Below are 20,111 nucleotides of genomic sequence, written 5' to 3'. Positions count from 1 at the left end.
CACGGGGTCTCAATGACTGCAGTGCTTCTGGGAAGTTGTCTTTCTGCAGCTGAGGGGGTCCCAGTCTGCTGTGGATGACAGATGTGCATCACTGGCTAGAGGTTATGCTCAGGTTTTTGCATTGGCACAGGAGAACTATATGATCTTTCCTCTTACACACTGAAAACCTATTTCTGCAAAACTGATACAAAGATGCCAAGGACTCTGCTAGTCAAGCACTTACATTCAGGGGTTTCCGTGTCCAGGAAGGCTATTGCTCACTAGTATTCACTTGTTGCTCGGAATTTCCCTTTCAAGCTGTAACTAATGCAACACAGATCTTTTCTGTAGTGCCTCTGACTCAGTCCCTCATGAGTATGCTTGTTCATTTGGCTTTGTCTTCTTACTGTCTTAAGTCATGTGAGTGCCTGAAAGGCAGGGAGCATTGATTCTCACCTGTACCTCAGTCACAGAGTTTCTTAGGCGCAGTCCTGCAATAGCATACCTTGATTTAACACATCTCGATGGAAGTTCTTAAGTTGTGAACCCATGGCAGTGTTTTGCAGCCATGCAGTGGTGAGAGGCTTGGCCATGTCATCTTGCACGTCACAATTGTGTACAAGTGGAACAAACTTCCCTGCCTGATTTGGTTAGGGTACGTTCTTGATCTGTTCTTGATCTTCTGCTGTTCCTGTTTTTCAGCAACGATCCACTGTCGCATCGATGATGCACAGGCAGGAGACTGTGGAATGCTTGAGAAAGTTCAATGCTAGAAGAAAGCTAAAGGTAAGTACATCTTAATTTGCCTTAAGTTTGTTTTTAATTCTCTGAATTTGAGGTTAGTGCCTTCCTACCAACAGTGTCTTTTTTTGTGACTAGTGCATTTTTAGACACATCACCATTGGCCAATCAGAGCTCAAATCAGTCCAGCAGTTTAATTACCTAGATAGCCTCATCTCCTCGGATGGTAAGACTGACGGAGAGATAGATAACAGATTAGCAAAGGCATATAGTGCTTTTGGAAAACTCCACAAAAGAGTATGGCGTAATAAACACTTGAAGAAAAGCACCAAGATCAGTGTTTACAGAGCCATAGTGCTGTCTGCTCTCCTGTATGGTTCTGAATCATGGGTCATCTACTGCCACCACCTGTGTCTCTTAGAACGCTTCCATCAATGCTGCCTCCGTACAATCCTAAACATCCACTGGTCAGATTTTGTGACCAATACATCTGTTCTTGAGCAAGCAGCAGTCACAAGTATAGAGGCCATGTTGATGAGAACACAGCTGTGATGGGCAGGGCACGTCTCCAGGATGAAGGACCACCGCCTCCCTAAGATCCTGCTCTATGGTGAACTTGCCACTGGCTGCCGCATGAGAGGAACCCCGAAGAGAATTTACAAGGACTCCCTGAAACAACATCTCAGCCTTGGCCATATTGATCACCATAACTGGTCTACTCTGGCCTCCAGTCGGGAGACCTGGAGACACACCATCTATAACGCAGCTGTCTCCTTTGAGAACACACGCAGGATCACTCTCGAGGAGAAAAGGCAACGCAGAAAGAACCGTGTCTTGCAGAATACACCATCTAAGGAGTCTTTCTGCTGTGCCTTTTGCAATCGGATATGTCTGTCTCGTATTGGCCTCATTAGCCACCAGCGTGCCTGTAGCAAATGTGAATAGAGCCTTCCCAAATCTTCGTTCGCGAAGCCCAGCCATGATGATGCATTTTTAGAGAAGCACCTTATGTGATCCCCCAGTACGGACTACTGAAGTAGTGTATTGAGGAGCTAGGTAGTTTCTTTCTCCAAAGCTGTAAGCTTCCCATGCCTCTTCTGCTACATATTCACCCCTTCTACTTTCTGCCAAAGAGTTGAAATAGAGCAGCTAGTCCTGGGCCTTTTGGTTCTGAGCACTTTTTGCCTTCTAGTACTGGTGTTACCAGTTGCCTGTAGCTGGGGCAGAGCCTCTGCCATCTGCCATTTGAAAGCAAGGAAGCAGCTATATGTCTAAGCATAACTCTTAGTGCCATTTTAGATTTCCTAGGCTATCCTGTCTGGCACTTAGCTGCCATTCTAGAAAGGCAGGACTCAGAGTGGTCCCATGTCAGGCCCAACCAGCCACATGTGAGAATCCTGGATACACTAAGACTTTTCAGGGTAGCATTGGTATATCTCTGCATTGGCACCTGATGCACTGTGTTCTCCATGGGTCAGCCCAGCCCCTTTCTCAAGTGACACTCTGTTATCCCTGCTTTCTCTTCCCCACAGGGTGCAATCCTTACAACGATGCTTGTGTCTCGGAATTTTTCAGGTAAGTTCTCAATGTTCTCATCCATTCCTTGGTTTTGTTTTGTGTGAGTGAGTTGGAGTATATTTTAACCATTTGGGGGTTGAGTAGGAGGGGAGGAAACATGCTTTCAGTTCATCATAGTGTAAAGGTGGTCACTTTGCCTTGGCTGGTGACCACTGTAAAATAGGAAATTATTTGTTTGCGGAGGAGCATATGGTGCTGTAGTATGGTACAGAACAGAAATGAAGTCAGCTGCCACAATCCTCTCATGATATTTTGTTAGCAGATTACTTTTGGGAAATTCTAGCTGGCATTGTTAGCTTTCCCATCATAAACCAGTAGTCAAGAACTCTTACTAGGTGTGTCCTTTAGACCTGAACCAGGGACAGAAAAGTAATGTTGGTGAGAATAGGGACAGGAGCTATTTGGATATTGTATTACTTTGACTCATCAAAAATGGGTCTGAAGCATCTAGCTATTAGAGTTTTCCTTCTCGGAGTCTCAGAAGTGGTTTTCATCCTTTTAAATTTAATAGCTGGTAGTCTGGCTCCCACCCAACTGCATTACGTAGTGCATTTACTGAAAATGCAAATCTCAACATGCAAATTCATGCTTTTTGGAAGATGATTGTCTTGACTCGGCACATCTAGGTGACGCAGTCTTATCTGTGTTCATTTCCATTTGGGTGGAAAACCTCTATTTGCAAGTGCTTTTCGTTTATAGGATTGTTTGCATTCTTTACCCTCCTCGCAATTTTTTTTCCTCTTTCTAAAGGGCAATCATGAATGCATGAGTCAGATTTTTTTTGCACCTGACTACAGTTACTTTCAAGTGAAACTCTGCTATATGGATTCTAAGTGATGATGAATGAAATGGAAGTGTATTAATTTCATCTAGCCATTTACAAATGGTAGATACCAATACTTATATTCTAGGTGGTGTTACAATAAACCTGTAATTGCAGTGAAAACCCCTGTGAAATGATCATTCCAGCATTCAAAGTGCACATTCATGTATACATTCTTTGTGAAATCAAGGCAGGGTTTTTAGCCTCCTGTATGGTGATTTAAAAAAAAAAAAATCAAATTATGTGAAACAGTGCTACAATTAAGGGACATCCCTCAGCAACTTCAGAACTTTTTTTCCTTGGTTCTTGCTTTGAGGTGAACCTGTGCCAATATGTCAGCATTACTTGCTGCTACAGTGATTTCTCTTTACTGCATTTCTCATAGTTTGGCCTTAAAGAGACAGAATGATTTCTCCATTCATCTGTCCCAAGATTGTGCTATTACAGGACTTAAAAATTATATACTCTTTTCTGAGATTGATTCTGAAATAACTATTTGAGGAGCTATGGGACAATGACAGGGCTTCCACAGGACTATACAAAACGGAACATTTTCTTGGGCTTTATGCTGGTAAGAACCATTTTTGATCTATTTACACAACTAGTTTTTATTTCACTTGATGATTCTGAAATAGATTGGGGTTTGATTATTTTTTTTTAAGCAGAAATTTTAGGTTAATTTTTAGTCTTCAAATGTTGTCATTTCTAATGAAGCTGCAGAAGTGCTTGGGTATGAAAATCTCCTGTGACCCAGATTTTGACTACATGAAATGCCGGAGAGAAGGGTTCTCCTTAATGGTGTGTGACCCTATGCATCCACTTAATCCCTGAGCTAGTATGGAGGAGGAAAAGGCTTGCTCTACTCAATCTTCTCTGTCTCGAGGGCTGAAGCTGCTGGACCCACTTCAGCTAACAGCTGAAGCAAAGGAAATCCTCGGTGGCCCACAGTGAGCGCAGGGTTCTCAGTGTCAGTGAGTTCTGCTTTGAATATAAACTGTGGTCCCAAGTGTGAGACATTCAGATAAACTGTCCAGAAAGAGATGTCATGAATTTAGATGCAAAGCCTTTATAGTCTCTGTGGAGAGTAGCAATTCCTTATCTTTTTATGTGTTTTTTAAATGGGGAAGTCATCTATTCCTGCTTTCTTTGCAGGACTGTGTGTAATACGAGCTTGACTTTTTTTAAAACTGTAATTACTTTTTGATTTATTTAGATGTTTTTAAGTTGCTGCAGTTAAATACATACATCTGCTGGAATTGAAGAATAAGTGCATGCTAATGAAAAATAAAAAGTTAGGAAGTCCATGTGGGAACGTTGGGTAGAGCTCAGACTTTCCCTGTCGTGACAGGTTATCTAACTGCCCTTGGAAAGTTCTGAGATAGCACTTGTTTCTTTCCCTAAAGCCCTTAAGGGATTTTTATTTTCTCTAATTGGGTGACACTATTCTCTGGGCCTTTAAAAGCCCCATTCCCAGCAGACAGGAAACTAAATTTATGAAGAGAGAAGCTTCTTCCTGTCTGGGGATGAGATCTCCTAAAAGCTTCTTTCACAGATGTTTTGAACTGAGAGGAAAATGAAGGCTCATGTGACCCCAGTACCAATTAATTAGGCGCGATAGTACTGTCTGCAGGAAATGTGAGAAGACTCCTGTAATCCTGTTGTCCTTACTGTCTCCTGTGTTGCAGTTGTAAAATGGAGTTCCTTCACTGGACAGTGTGGTTTTAGCCTGTGACAAGTTGTATGCTTAAAGAGTCTGTAGCGGTATTCTTTTTCTTTTTAGCCCATAAAGAAAATCTTACTTTTTACAAAGAAAAAAAAAAGTTTTTATTCTGTTATGAGTAATTTGTTGCTTGCTAGGTGCCTTTTGCCCCAGGCCAGTTAACTTAAAGATAAAGGAATGTTATCTGGCTCCTTTCCCAAGTTATGATATATTCAAGAGTTTAATAGTCTGTTTGTGATTCTTGTTAAAAGATTGTGTCTCAGGCCAGCTGTAGGCTATTTGTTAAAAACAGGTACAGTTGTACTCCTTTCAGTATAAGTCAGGAAGTTGAAATCTGGTTATAATAAGAGATTTGTAGCTTCTCTCCACACTCTGGTTGGCATTCGCTCAGCTGTGAGAGAGAACTTTGTGATCTAAATTTCCCTGTAGGATTGTTGAGGTCACACCAGGGTATACACAGGATTATTTGGGTGCTTACTTGTGGCTTCTGATGTTCAGATGACCCAAGCAAACACTGATCTGAATTCACTTACAGAATACGGAAGTACAGTCGGGTAAACCAACAGATTAGATCATATGCATGAAACTCCTAAACCATTTTCTGAGAAGTAAATGTAAATTTATTACTAGGAAAAAGTAGACAGGGTTTTCAGAGTCTCCTGCAATATTTAAGGATCTGGGCTCAATTAGGTAAAACTCTCTAAGTAAGTCTGCTATAAGCTGAGTGAAAGGATGGAAAAAATTGGTCTTCATCTTAGGAGCAGCCATCTTCACCAAGTGAAGTTGTGCAGCTTCACTGCTGAAGTTGTGGACTTCAGTATGTAACTTCCATTTGCAGCTTGCCAGAGTGACATGGATTTCATTACTGTGTTTAAATGTTTATGACTATGGCCAGAGAGTCTAGTTTATCATTAAAAGTGGATGTAAATTATTCTAATAATTCCTTCTACTTTTATCTTCCTCTCCCTAAAGTTCAGGAGAGTTCTGGGGTGTGTGCACAGGAGGCCTTTTGTGTTTCTCTTCAGAGATTAACTGGAGGATGTCTTGTTAAGCCAGGAACAGAACTGTGTTTTTAAGTTGCTGGGTTAGCAGCATGTGCTTTTTTTATTGCTTAATTCTAGAGGAACTCTTAACTCACCAAGAAGAGGGAATTTAATCCCTTTGACAGGTAGAAGAAGTGGGAAGGATGAAGAAAATTATTACTAGTATCTCATGCCTGGAAAACTGCAGAGCATGGGTATGAGATCATTTCCTGAACAGTAAAGAACCTACCTTCATGTGTCCTTGAATTTTTTTCCTCCTGTTGTCTCTTAGCTAATCTGCCTGTCTTCTAAAATTATTATTGTTACAGGAAGTCTTGTCTGTTGCTTGTGTAGAAATTCCACTAGCATCCCCTTTAATTTCTGTCTTATAACATGTACAGGTTGACCTGTGGGGAAACCTGTGGGGAAACGTGCATGCTTCCCTTTTGTTTGAGGCGTCTACAGTCAGCTTTGTGGGTGAATGCATTTCATGGGCTCTCCAGGTCCTTCTAAACCAGAGTATGATGCGTGAACTAAATACAACACAGACCAAGTTTCTTTCTACAACACTGGGGTGCTGGCAGGCTTGTGGGAGTGCAGTGTGTGCTGTGCAGAGGTTCAATCAGGGAAGGAGGCTGGATGGGCGGGCTGCACCAGGAGACACTGGATCAGCATTACATAGTGCTGCACAGAAGGACTCTCAGCTGAAGTTGCTTTAATGTTGTAGAACATGAGTTTAGCTGTCTTCTGTCCACAAAGACAAATGTGGAGTTCTGGGAAAACTGCAGAAAGTGTGAAAAATGTTGCTTCCCTGCTTGTCTGGGTCATTCCCAGAACATATGGTGGTACTGTTTCACTTCTCTGATGTTCAGGGATTTTTCACTCTGAGGATGTTCTATTTGCCACATTTGTTAAGTTGTAGAATCCTTTACTCCTTCCAAAGTGTTGTAAGGCTGTAACAGTTTCTTGTTTTCAGCAGTTGTTGTGAGAGATGCCTTGATGTATGTGTGGTATAAACGCTGGACCTCTTTTGACCCCACAGTCACGTTGTTCTCCTTCTCACTTTCATGCAGAGTCAACCTGATCTTCATTGTGCCTTGAAGGTGGCAAGAACTTATTTGTTAGATGCAGTCTTACTATGCTTTAGTATGTGTACACTCAGCAAAGAGTCTGTTGCAGGGTAAATCAGTTGCTTGAGTCACTTTACCCACCTTCATGTGTGCACTTTGGAACACTGTGCATGATTTTTTTCCAGTGTTCTTGGTTTCTGAGAATTGGAATGAAAACAAAATCATAATCTAGTTTTATACTTGCATTAGAGAGTAGAATTAGGAAAATAATTCAAATATTCTAACAAGCTTGTATGGGATACCACCTCTTTGCTGTGAGGAGATGCTGTAGTCATTTGCATCAGCTCAGCTAATATTGTCTAGTTAATCCAGGTCTGTAGGGTCTTATGGTAGGGAAAGCAGGGTGGAAAATGCTGTTGACACAAAATTTGACAGTTGCTTAGGTATTGCTAAAACCTTTTCTGCCTAATGTTGCTGCTTCTAGAGAGACTAAGCACTCTGTGCATGAGTTGGTCAGCATGTCTTTGGGAGTGAAGCATTTCAACAGGCATGTGAGCACTGTCTTAGGATTTGTCTTTTCTTTAAGTCTCATTTTTGCTGGACCTCAAATCCAGGGTCAAATCCAGACCTTTATGCTTCCCAGCAGCTGCTTAGGAGAGCTGTATCAGTGTGCTGTCCAGTAGTTGTCTAGCATGCTGTTTACGGAAGTTGAAACAACTGAATATGTTCTTCGTAAGTAGGCAAGATATATCTGTACAGATTGTAGATGGGATCTTACTGTTGACAGTCGTTGTCAATGTACCACTTTGCTGTAGTAGATGGAGCAGCTCCTTCATCACTCCCAAGTGTGTCTTCTGCCAGGGATTTGTTGTGGGCTCTCTGTGTGCACTTATGCTCTCAGTTTCATTGGTAGTGCCAGTTGTTCAAGTTGAGCACAGCAGACCATCTTTATAGTTCAGTGAAGAAATTCAGCTTAGTTCTGGTCTCTTTTGTCATTCTCTCCTTTTTTTTAACAGTTATCAGATGCTGACTTTTGCACTTTCTCAGTCTCTTCCTTTTAGCTATCCAGCTATCCCCAGAGTAACTGTGTATAGCAGTAATTAGGAGGCCTCTGCATTATCAGTGCCTCCTTTATAAGCCATGTCTGTTATGTGAATGGCTGCACCTTCAACCTTTATCCTGTTGCAAAGATCTAACAGATTTCTTTAGCTTTTTCCCCTGTAACTGCTGACGCTTCTGGATGGGGCCACAGTGTATGAATGGAGGATTGAAACAAAGGAGCTCTAAATTATCATTTCAGACTTAGTTTTCCTGAGATAGTGAAACCGGGAGCATTTTTTGCCTAAATAAGTGAACAGTAGATAGGCTGGATGACCCTCTGCTATCAGGATGGATTTGATGAGTGATTTGGTCTGTTTTCCATGTCTCTTGCTGTTAGAGAGGAATTAACAGGATGGTTGTCCTGAAGTTTTGTGCATTTCTGAGGGAAGTGGGGAGAGAGAAAGAAGTCTTGAAAACAAAATCTGACCTACTTCTGCTTCTCTCCACAGCTGCCAAAAGCCTGCTGAACAAGAAGTCAGATGGAGTGAAGGTAAGTTTTTGCTTTCCCATTTTACTGTCTCTCCCACCATCTGAACAGAAGGCAGCCACTTTCTTTGTTGCCCATCCTCTTCCAGGGTAAAACCACAGCCCTGTCCTGTGACTGGGATTGCTATAATCACTGTATTGTTATGGAGCCCCATGTAGGATCTTATTGTTCCTTACATGTACCTTATACATCATACAACTAGCTAAGTGCACTATTGTAACAGCAGGAATTCTTTTTCCCCTTTCTATATGGAGAACTGGTCAGTGCAGTGGATTAGAAAGACCAAGGACTTGCTCAGTTGTGACACATGCCTCTGACTAGTCTGTTCTGTTCAGTGCAGAATGCTTCTGAATATGGATATTGTCAGTGACTGATGATACCCAGCAGACCCCATGGAAGTTTCTTCATCTATCCCCTTGGACAGATGCTGGGAAGAGGGGTCAGGAAGGAGGACCCAATGTTCATGTTTGGACAGAATGTAAACTGAGTATTGTATTAAGGATTCAGTTTGTGTGCCTGAAGCTGAGGCACTCCTGTTCCTTTCTGAGGGGAATTATTTTTTCCCACTCCGATGTCACTCTTTGTGTTTCATGGTCATTGTTTAGTTCTGGAGGTCAAGTAGACCACTGCCGAGGCTGGATGCTGTTGCAGGCAGTAGCCTTTTACCATCTGGTGCTGGCATAGAGATAGTTACAGGCTACAGCACTGTCCTCCCCTAACTGTTCCAAAGGCTAGTTGTTCTCCACATGGAAAAGAAGGGCTGGGTTTACTAGCTTGCATTTTCATTTGAAGTCCAAACCTGTCTCTACAGCTCTTATGGGAACAGTTCATCTGGTTTAACACTATGGACAGCCTTCATTCTCCCCATGCTGGGGGTCTGACATGCACACTGCATGACCAGCACACTTGTTCTCTCTTGCTGTCTTAGCCCTTTTTCACTTTATGAGGCTTTGTTTCCAGAGGGCTCACAGTACAAGCAGGCTGCTGGAAAAAGAGGTGTTTCCAGAGGACTAGTGTTTATTTTGGAGGCTGCTCTAGTAAAACATGTATTCTTGCAGTCCTGCAGTGTTCTGCCCTATTTACACCCAAGGTCTGGGCTGTTTATTTTGACAAAAATGCCCTGTGGAACTGCTGTTCTTGCCCTAGGATGCTTGTCTTTGAAATGTGTCTGCAAGAGCGAGCTTTTGTGCCATTGCACAAGCCTGCCTCTTGTACAGATATGCACTGAACACATGCACAGTAATACAGCAAGTATGTTAGAGTTGTTGCATCTGTTGATATTGAAAACATTACAGTCAAATCCCAGTGGAATAAGAATGGGCTATCCCAAATGTTGTGAACTGAGAACCAGCAGGTGCTTACTTCAAAATCCCAGTGAGGCAGTGGAGAAGCAACAGAAAAAGCAGCAAATATTAACACATCTACATAGTTTTGTTACCTATCTAGAAAAAAAAAAAAACTTTCTTCTCAGGATTCTTGATTTCCAACAGGCTTTCAGGGAGTGCCATATCTTGGGTTAAAATCTTGCAAAAATGAACAAAGGATATGCCCACAGATTTTGAGGCACAATTTCTTGGTCATGTATTTACAAGGAGACCCTGTATGTTAGAGGCTTCCAGCTCCATAGAAAGCTTGTGGTGTTTGGTTCATGGAGTACATGGTGTCTTCCCCCATGAAAAGGATAAATCTGGATTTACTTCTCTTCAGCTCTTCACAGTATATGTCGTTCCTCATATTTATAACTGAATACTTGTGATAAGATGTAAGTCTTATCACAAGGTAGATTAGAGAGCATAGCATTCTCTGTACATGGTGAATGAGGTTGCCCTCTGGAAACCTTTTCTCTGCTTCTGCATGACACTGGAGACTTTATGTCAAGAGTCTGCATGCAACTTCCTTGCTCCAAAGTGTTAGAGCAGTCTGGCTTTGCAGTATGAACCCCAGTGTTGTCCATGAGGGGCATTGCTCACATTCAACCTGGGCTGAGGGCCCTCAGGAGAGGTGTTTGTTTCCCATTTTCCCCAAATGGTGTCTATCTTTGGATGTGGCTTTTGAGTCCCCATTTCTCTAAGTGTTAAAACTCAGAAATAAATCAGATATTTCTCATTGAAGCTCCTGTTTTGCGTTACTCTTTTGCTCAATAATACAGACTTTTAAAAGTACAGATTGCTTTTCCCCAGTGCTAAGCTCGGACAAGATAGAGAACAGGTCTGTGTGTGTTTGTAGTACATCCTTAACACTTGTGTTGTAGGATTTCTGTGGCTACATGCTTACCTCTTTACTTGCCCCTGCTGTCCAAATGTGTGGTGCTGCATCCCGTTAGTCATCCCATGGAAGTGTAGCTTTCATCACGTCCATTCGCCTATTGGAGCAGTACTGGCACACTTGGCTGCTGTGCAGCAGTCTCTGTGTTGGTCACTGTCTGGTTGTTGGCCTCACCATTGTGACCAGCATGCTTGCCACGTGCTGCTCCTTTATGCAGGAAACTTGTAATTTTACCTCCATTCATCTTCTCACCCTGTGCAGTTCTGACAAACACTTGTGCCAGTGTCTGGTTGAGTTAAGAGCATCTGGTCTTACATTAGTTGTAGCAAACAATGATTTTTCTGCCCATTGCAGTAGTGCAGAGCACAAATACTGTGACTTGAACACTGACTAGATTTTCAGCTTTGTGGTATCCTTTTCACTCCCACTTCCTATATAAATAATTCTATATCAGATGTAGGTTTAGAACAAGCATTGCGTGCTGTATTTTTAACTGCAGTCTGCTGCTGACCACATGCCATGTGGTTAGGCTGTTTCTCGTGTTTCTTCCAGATAAGAAGACTGGTTTGTTTGGTGGTTGAGTTTTTTGTTTGTTTGTCTCTTACAGCCCTCTTAGAAATTAACTCCTTATGGAGTTTTGAAAGAAAATACTTCAGTTTCTTCATTGGTTTTATCTGATCCAGGGTGACTACGCTCCATGAGACTCTTGTCACAGTAGATAAGAATGGAAAGGGTATTTCTTCCACAAATGGATTATTATACTAGTGTAAAATTAATGACTGTAAAGACATTGAGGAAAAAACCATCACCAGTTTGTCTTAATTTACTTTCTGCTCAACGTAACTTTCCCATCCTTTTGGCTGGTATTCAGAGCTGCCTGTGCTAGAATTCTGCATTATTTGACAAATACAATAGGAATTTCTATTACATAGTAGTATGCAAGCTTGAGTGAGACCTATACATCTTTCTCATGCTTTCTTCCCAAGAACTCCTTGAAAACTGTATTAGTAAATACCTGATGGAAGGTGTCACAGGTAGTTGCTGATTTAGCATAAATGAGAGAGAGCAATGATTTTTTAGTCAGATGTGGTGGTATGAGCATCTAGTATGAGTTGTGTTGACCTGATGTGTAAAAAAAAAAAAGGGCACAGTTTTTGTTTCCGTAGGAATTGGCTTTAATCCTTTGCTGAAAGAAGTTTAGCACTAAAGCAATTAGGATGCATGCATTTTACTTGCATCAGACCATTTTGGAAGGGAGTAGAGGAAGCTTAAATCAGGAGGGGAAGATGGAAAAGAAACACTTTTTAATTCCAATATAGGTGTGTCCACACGGATGTTATTTTGATAAATTTCCGTGTATGTGACCCTCTCCTCTAGCAAATTCCTTTCCAAAATCTATTTGAAGCATTCCTGGTTTTCATTTTGCACTGTTGCTTCTATTTCAAGTACTAATTCTGCTAATTGGTAGATATTTCATCAGCTTGGCACTTGAGAACTTTTCCATTATCTTAAATAATGAATGATTTAAACTGCCTTGAATCTTAAATTCTGCCTGCTCAACAAACCTGTGTAGTGCTGCACTAACTTTCTTCAAGCAGAATTTGGATCCAAGCTGATGGAGTAGCAACAGGAAGGCCCAGGTTTTATCCCCAAGGAACATGCTTTTCAGCTTTCAAATCCAGAAAGTGAGGCTAGAAGATACTGATTGATGAGTTGCAGAGCCATGTAACATACCACATATATTGTGGCCACCGCTGTAGGTCCCAGGTATTTTTTTAAGATTCTAAATTTATGAGCAACATTGTGCAGCTACCATTTTAGAGTTTACTTTAGATAGCTTCATCTCAAATTTACTTGCTTTCTTGTTCCCCTTTCTGCTTGTAATCTGGACTTGCCATCTACTGCAAGGTGAGAGAGGGGTTAAGGAGTGGGCTGGGGCAAACACCTGGATGAAGATTAAGGACACTTTATGCTGAATGTCCTTTCTCTTACCTTGTCAGGGTCTGGGCTCCCTGTAGTTAGTGTTACAGTCCTGCTGTTGATTTTTTTCTTTCTCTGGGTAGCACTTCAAACAGTTGTGTTCCCTTTTTTCCAAAGGGGTGTTTTGCTTCCTACTGATATCAGAGGCTATGTGTGCTTCCAGTTCTAGCAGGGCCTGTCAGATCCATCTCTATAATCAGAATTTGTTAATGCTCAAAGTGGTATTTTTAGTTAAGTATGTAATTGTAAGTATTTTTAAATTGGTCCTTTTCTAAGCTCTTTGTTAGTGTCTTCTTTTTTTTTCTTTCCTGTTTACTTCTGACCACTTCGGTTTGTGATTAAGATATATAGAAGTATAACAATAATATTTTTCAGGCCCACTGTGGCACCATGTAAATAGCAAATTGTGGAGAATGCTGTGGAATGCAGGAGATTTTAACAGCGTTCACTTGCAATGCTCTGCAAAATCTGTTGATTTTCTACCTTGTCTTTCTGCCACATGCACTTTGTTTTTTTTCCCAGCAGAAGCTGAATAGCAGCTAAAAGAAGAACTCAGCTGAAAGAGTAAAAATCCTTTTTTTTTTTTTTTTTTTGGTTTAACCAGGTTCATGTTGTAAAATCTGCCCTTCATATTGCATAACTGCAAAGAGGCATCAAATACCGTTTGTTCTGCTGTTTGTAAAGAATACTGCAGTAAGTGTACATTTTATGCCTGGTGGGTACCAGCTTTCCCTGCCCTTTGCACAGTAAAGAGTATGTGGAGAAGGAAGGATGCTCTGTAAATTGGCATGGCTGCTGAGAAAGCAGTTGGTGAAAGTGTGCCTTAAACAGAGAAAGCACAGTAGCAAGGTGAACTAACCTATGAAATCCCTAAGGGTCAAGTAACATCCACACAGTGACCAACAGGAGCTACTGCTCCTATCTCTGTATCTGGACTTGTTGTGGTCTTAAAGCCATACATTTAAAGGTTACTATGCTGAAGCTAAATGAGGAGAACCCAAGTTCATCTGAGTTTTGTGCTGAACTGTTTTATGCAAGACACCTGGGGAGTGCCTCAGATCTGTTTAAGTGCTGACTTCCAGTAGCACATTATACCCACCTTTGATGCATTCAGTTTTTTCACTGCATTGTTGTAATGCCTAGAAACACCAAATGAGATCAAGGGTCCGGTGTGCTTAGCACCGTAGCGATGGCTAAGCAGGAAATCCCTGCCTCTTAGCTTACAAGTTAAACAAACAAGCTGACAAAAGGCCAAGAGAGATGGATTGACAAAGATGAAATTATTTGCTCAGCATCACACAAAAGGGCTAAACCAGAAATAGAAATAGGACCTCAAATTTGCTAGTTCAAGATGCCTCTTACTGATCTGCTTTAGGTTCAACATTTTTTTCCTACCTCAAGTTCTGAAATTACTATACTCTTCATAGGAACATGACTTGCAGCAAATGTGACACTTTAACATAAATATACTGTTAGTATCAAGCTGGGGGAGAACTGCATGTAGAAGATAGAAATGCAAAAAGTTGTCATAAAAAAATAGCCATGTTAAGTGCCCAGGACTGTGAATGGGACCTTGCTTGGAATCACTCTACTTCCTATAGCATCTTCCAATATGTATTGTGGAAAGATTTACAGTGGCCGTTTCTAGTATTGTTATACTGAAGAGACAGTGATTCTTCAGGTTGTCTTCTGTCACCTGCTGACTTATCTTTATTGTTACCTAAAGCAAGAGTCTTCCTTAAATTTTACTGCAGAGAATATGCTCCTCTTTCGACAACTTTAACAAACGCTCATCCCTAGATTTGTGGTCTGTGCTGCTTTGGGAGAATGTTTTGTCACTCAGGTGTAGGGAAAAAGTGATCAGTGAGGTACCGTAGATTATGTGTCTGCCTTTAACAGTTTTTTGCATTCCCTGTGACATCTCTGCACTGCCTGGTAATTCTTAGAGATGTAGCTGTCTTATGGAAGGGAAAGAGAACTCTATAACTAAACTTCTTTATCTTATTTACTTTGCTAAGTTGCAGTCACATTGCAAGAAGAACAAAAAGTTTTGCTCACTCAGCTAGTCACCTTGGGAAGGTAACATAGATGGTTCTGATGCAGCTGTTAAGATGGTATTGGGAGATTGATCTGGTTTTAGTAACTTCCTTGTATATGTTTTGACTTAATTTTTGATGCTTTAGCACTTACTGCCAGTGCCTCATGTTGGCATTATCTAACTTGTCTTGTGTTTTAGTAGTACTTTCCTGCTCTGGTTGTAACACAGACCTCACTCCCCACCCTTTTCATACTGCCTAGCTAGCTTTCCTTGCCCCTGTTATTATAGTAGCCAGTAATAATGTGCTTTCTGGGATTTCTACACTACAGCATGCCATGTTAATAGACCAAGGCTGTTTTAAATGTAGCTTGTATTCTAATTAAATTCTGATCTGCGGAGGGTTCTGTTTCCTCCCGTGTCATTGTTACTTGTGCCTCTGTGTAGGAGGGTGTTTGTTTTCTGCATGGCTTCGTTGACTCTTTTCATATTGAACCTTCTGCTTGTATCTTAACGTTTTCTGTCCCTTTTTTTGGTAACTCACTGGAAACCTGTATGAACTTCAGATGAGATTGTCCTTCTCAGAGACCAGTTTCCCTGCAGTATCCATGTAGTCTCTGTTTGCCTGCTGCAACTTACAGGATATGTTAAAAGTCAAACTGAAGTTTTGGAGCAGCCTGTTTTTACTGGGTACAAGGATTCCTCTGGGTTGTTGGTGATCTAAGCATTGTATTCATTCACTGGTAGTACATCATATTTTAGCTCTAGCTTGAGGAAAAGCCTGTGGAGAAGCTAAATTGTCCTGAAAAAAATATGAGAGAAATCACAAATTTGTAAACCATGTAACGCCAAGCCCTATGTTGTGCCTCCATGAAGCGAAAGCTTCATGAGCCAAATGCAGAACAGATCAGAGTCTGTCTGTACAGGAATTAAAGATCAGATGAGGCAGAAGCTTTGCTACTTTGAGTCTATTCATGCAGTGGCTGTGTGATTCTGGACTGTATGGTGTGATTAGGAATGTAGTTCTGGGTATGAAGTAAACATTGGCACTTGTGCTTTCAAAGGCTTGTCAGTCTGTATGTGTGCTTGAGCTCTGATGTGAGGATAGCAGGGATGAAGGCAACATGCAAGCTAAAAGCTGTGAAGGCTCAGTAAGTGTATGAAATGGGGCGGTACAAGTCCATTGCCTGTACTGTGTCAAGAGGCTGCTCCAGGGATGGGCTGTGCAGGAGTCCAGAGGTATGTAGCTGAGCCCACACCATCATAATTTTTGACTGGGACGTGCCGTCCTACACTACTTATGTGAGCTAGACTCTGTGGTAAGCAGCAGAGAAATAGCCTAGATAGTACTGAAGAAGGGCAGATGGAAAATGTATGTGGAGACAGCAGGGGGAAGGAGTAGCATTGTAATGCTGGAAGACCTGCCAGGCTCAGCTTAGACAGGATGACATGAAGAGTTTAGTGAAAGAGCAGAGAAATTCATGCTGAGTCTCATTTACTGGAGAGTGCAGTTCAGTGTGAAGGTATCTTTGAAGATGACTGAAGATGCTGTTGAACAAGAGTAAAGTCCAAGAAGGTTAAGTAATGTTTGAACCTGTTTGTTCTCTTCACAAACCGAGGAGAAATCTGAAAGCACAAAGTGTTCTGGCTGTTGAGTGCCTCTGTCTTACTTGTTTGTTAGTGTACCTTGCCTCTCCAATCAGCCCCAAATGCTGTGTGAGGGAGCCTGTCTCCTCCCCATGCTGTGCACAGAAGTTCCCCCTTCTTTCTTTGGCCCCTGGGGGTGTCCCTCTGTTCTGCCCTCCTCCCTACCCTCCCACTTGAGTTGCAAACATATCTCTGTTTCCTCCAAATGTGAACACATGCAGACTTTCTGCCTACCTCTTCAGTGTGGATGGGAAAGCTGAGGTGGGAGAGCACAGAGAGGCACCCCCTTGCATCCCACATCTTGTGGATATATATTCCTCTTTCTTCTTCCCTCCTTATATCAATGTGTGGGGCACCTATGTTCTGACTTCAATGTTTGAGGGGATGGGGATCTTCAGCCCTGCCCTTTCCTCTGGTGTGTAGTCATGTGCTTTAATGGTGACTTCTCTCTGCTCCTTCTCGTGTGTCTGTGCATTTCTGCTGCTGCTTATACCTGCCTCAGGGGAGCGTTATTGGCAGGGGGGCCCTTGCTGGCACACTAATGTGTGAATAGTTTCTGTGCTTTTCTTCTCATCTCCTCTCTTCCCTTCTCTTTCCCTCTCTCAATGATGTGTCCAGAAAAGGAAGTCGAGCTCCAGTGTGCATTTGATGGTGAGCACCTCCCGTAAGCTGCCTGCGATTCGTGCGTCCGCCATTTCTCATGCCATGCACGCTCGGCTTGTGCTCATCACCCTACATAGCATGTCCGGGCAGGGGGCGGGGGGATCCGTGTGCACTCAAAGGTCCATGTCCTCACCACAAGGGCTCTGTGATCCTCTGGCCCCCCGCCACATACAGCTCCCATTTTGTGCAGAAAATCAACTGCTGGGCAATGCAGTTTGACTTTGCCTGCTCTGAGTGTGAAACAAAAAAAAAAAAAGGCAGTGGTTCTCCTGGGCTCAGCAGAGCAGGTCCGTGCCTTGCCTGGACATGAGGCTTTGTCATTCTGTTGCAGAGGTGCCAAAAAGAGGAGCAGGTGCTTTGCCTGGTGTTGGTGCTGTCATCCTTGATAGGAGCCTTGCAGTGTAGAACAAACTAGGAGTCACTGCAGATGTGGCAGAGACTGATGGGCTCCGCTGTTCAGATGAAATGTGTGGGCACAGCACCACCAGGCATCTCAGAGCTGCTGGTCACTTCTTTTTTTAGTATACTTACTGAAAAGGTTTGTCAGAGCCTTTATAATCCAAAACTTCCTTTTGTCCTGATCTTGTTTATGTATCCCAGCATGACCAAATACCCAGTAACTGCCTCCCCTGTCCTGTTCATTTCCTTTTTTTATTCATCCAGATGTTTGACATCTATAGAATTTGTCAAAAAAGTAGTCAAATCCACTCTCAAGGGAGCAAAGAGGAAATCGGCCAGTGTCATATTGTCAGGAGTCATACACAGCCCAGTGATACACTTTGAGACAGATATGAACATTAACTGAAGTAAAAAAATCAATTATTGTATTATCTCCTTTGCACAGAAAAATAACAGAAAAGATTTCTCCCCTATTTCAGATAAAACCAGGAATGTTATAGTACTGAGACAGCAGAATAATTGTTTCTGCTTTACTACCTGGAAGATATTTCTCCTCTTCCTCCTTCAATGACAGCTTAAAACTGTAAAAAACCACACAAAAAAACCTAATCCCAAAATACTGCTTTGAAAGTCTGATGTGAGGGACTGACTTTTCACCAGCCCTGTGTTTATGCAGGGCAAGAGTTCACTGTGCCTTTCTTGCCCTTCTTTTGTGCCCACTGAGAGCAATACTTAAATTCCCTTTGCATATCGTATTAAAGCAGCTGGGATATGTAAGCCGTGTAAGCGTCAGACTCAGAAAACATGGAAGCAGTGAAGGTGGCTAAATAATCAGAGATAACCCATGTGTTGGTACTTATTTTCTTTTAGTTGGCTAGATGTGTGTGTCCTTAGCGATATGAACACTGGTCTGTTTTCTTTCTCTTGCACCCTCTATGTCGTTTGTGCCTGTCTGTCTGTCTCTTGTCTAGCTCAGGAAGTGCTGCCAACTGCTGTGCCAAAGCTAATCGTGTTACATAGATTTTAAGAAGGGCCTGGCACCTTTTTATGTGAATTGGGCTCTTTTAACTTGAGCTGTACCAAATTACCAAGAAACACAGCCTGCCCAGTGACTGTGATGTTGGCTGGTGGTAGGAAAGGAAGGAGGGGTAAGAGTTGGTTGTGCCATCTGGGGCTCTGGGAAGGCAAGGCTAGTTTCTTCCAGGAAGAGGAGTTGGTTAGATGGCCACAAGACGTGAGTGTGTGCAGGAAGCTCAGTATGTCAGATACCTCCCCCTGAGAAAGAGCTATGAGAAATTCTTGGGGTAAGATGCCTTTAATTTCATTGGGACTCTGTGCTGGAGTAAAATGCTATGTGATTCTGGACTAGCAAACATGATACTTAGTCTTCTTCAGCCCACTGGCTGGGGAAGGGTATGATGGATGAACTGAGTGCTCAGTGCAGCCTGGAGGGTAGGCTGTGTGCTTTGGGGGTGTGTGTGTTTGTATTTTATACACCTAACAAGCTGCTGTCAGCTTTTTTTCAGAACATTGGCATCCTGGATGTTTGTTTTGGTTTTGGTTTTCAAAAAAAATTTGAATTATTTTCTTATAGCTTCTTTCATGATAACTTTATCTTCTTATCCCAGTGGACTAAGAACAATGTGCTGCATTCCTCTCACTGGAAGAGGTTTGAAAGATAGATCTCTGCATTAGAATCACTGTTTCTGGAGAAGTACAGGAACCTCAGTGCCGTGTGGAGAGGTAGACCCAGGCATTGCCAGAAGTTTGATTGTGTTTATGCCACAAAATAGCTTGAGATTAATTTTTTCAGGTTGATCTGCTCCTCTTTGACATCCACAGTGACTGTCATCTCTTCTGCCATCAGGTTGGAAATACACGCAGAAAGCAAAGCTCTAGGAAAGCCAGAGTCTTAAGACAATGCAGAGATGTATAGGAGGAGGCAGCAAACAGTAATTTCTGTGGTATTTCTCCTTTCTTAGCTTTGAGTGTATCATATGGTCCTTTTTTTTCCATGGACTTCTGAGGAATTCATTCATGCCTCTCTCTTCTACTTTCTCCTCTCTACACCTGCTCTGTCTTCCTCTTCTTTCTTCTCTCTCCCTCTCCAAAAGGGATAGTTAAGTCATGTTGCTTGTGAAGAAAAACTGAAGTATGAGTAGGTGTGTGTAAAGTCTCAGCCTTATAGAGTCTGTCACTGGTTGACATAATTATACCTTTGGCAGATGTTTTCCAGCTCAGCATTTCACTTCTACATTCTTTGTGGTGTTTGCGGTGTGGTGATGAGGGCCTGGTGTTTTGCAGTATGAATTTGCACTCCCTGAGAACAGTGGGATAGAGAGCCACTGCATTGAGGGCACACTGAGAGCCAAGAGCTCCCATCTGATACCCTGAATCTGTAAACCAAGCAGTTTGAGTGGGGCTCCTGTGGTGCTGATTTTGACATTGCTGCTGGTGTCTAGCAGCATGAGAGCCGTATACCTGGGGTGTGGGTTACATTTGGGCTAGGAACTATATACTAGCAGGCACAGGTTTGGCTTCCTACAGACATAGACTTTGCTCATTCCTGACTCAGTGGGATGCTTCTTTTCAGCAAGCTGG

At 42.3% G+C, this 20,111-nt stretch overlaps 1 protein-coding gene across 26 annotated transcripts in view; it reads left to right on the top strand.

The window, feature by feature from the left end:
* CAMK2G (calcium/calmodulin dependent protein kinase II gamma) overlaps window positions 1-20,111 on the top strand; it is a 118,455-nt gene that overhangs the window by 81,575 nt on the left and 16,769 nt on the right. For 14 of the 26 annotated variants that reach the window (XM_039379203.1, XM_039379208.1, XM_039379205.1 and 11 more), the window contains exons 11-14: window positions 682-765; window positions 2,253-2,295; window positions 8,484-8,524; window positions 17,067-17,099. In XM_039379203.1, the coding sequence (XP_039235137.1) occupies window positions 682-765; window positions 2,253-2,295; window positions 8,484-8,524; window positions 17,067-17,099 (201 nt within the window). The remainder of the gene's footprint in view (window positions 1-681; window positions 766-2,252; window positions 2,296-8,483; window positions 8,525-17,066; window positions 17,100-20,111) is intronic. The other 12 variants (XM_039379204.1, XM_039379207.1, XM_039379213.1 and 9 more) reach the window with 1 other exon arrangement.

This window comes from Pipra filicauda, unplaced genomic scaffold (assembly GCF_003945595.2).
Source record: "Pipra filicauda isolate LSUMZ 115617 unplaced genomic scaffold, ASM394559v2 scaffold15_size4787011_pilon, whole genome shotgun sequence".
In the NCBI taxonomy this organism is placed as follows: domain Eukaryota; kingdom Metazoa; phylum Chordata; class Aves; order Passeriformes; family Pipridae; genus Pipra; species Pipra filicauda.
The sequence above is the reverse complement of the archived record's forward strand: the minus strand, read 5'-3'. Positions and strand labels throughout refer to the sequence as shown.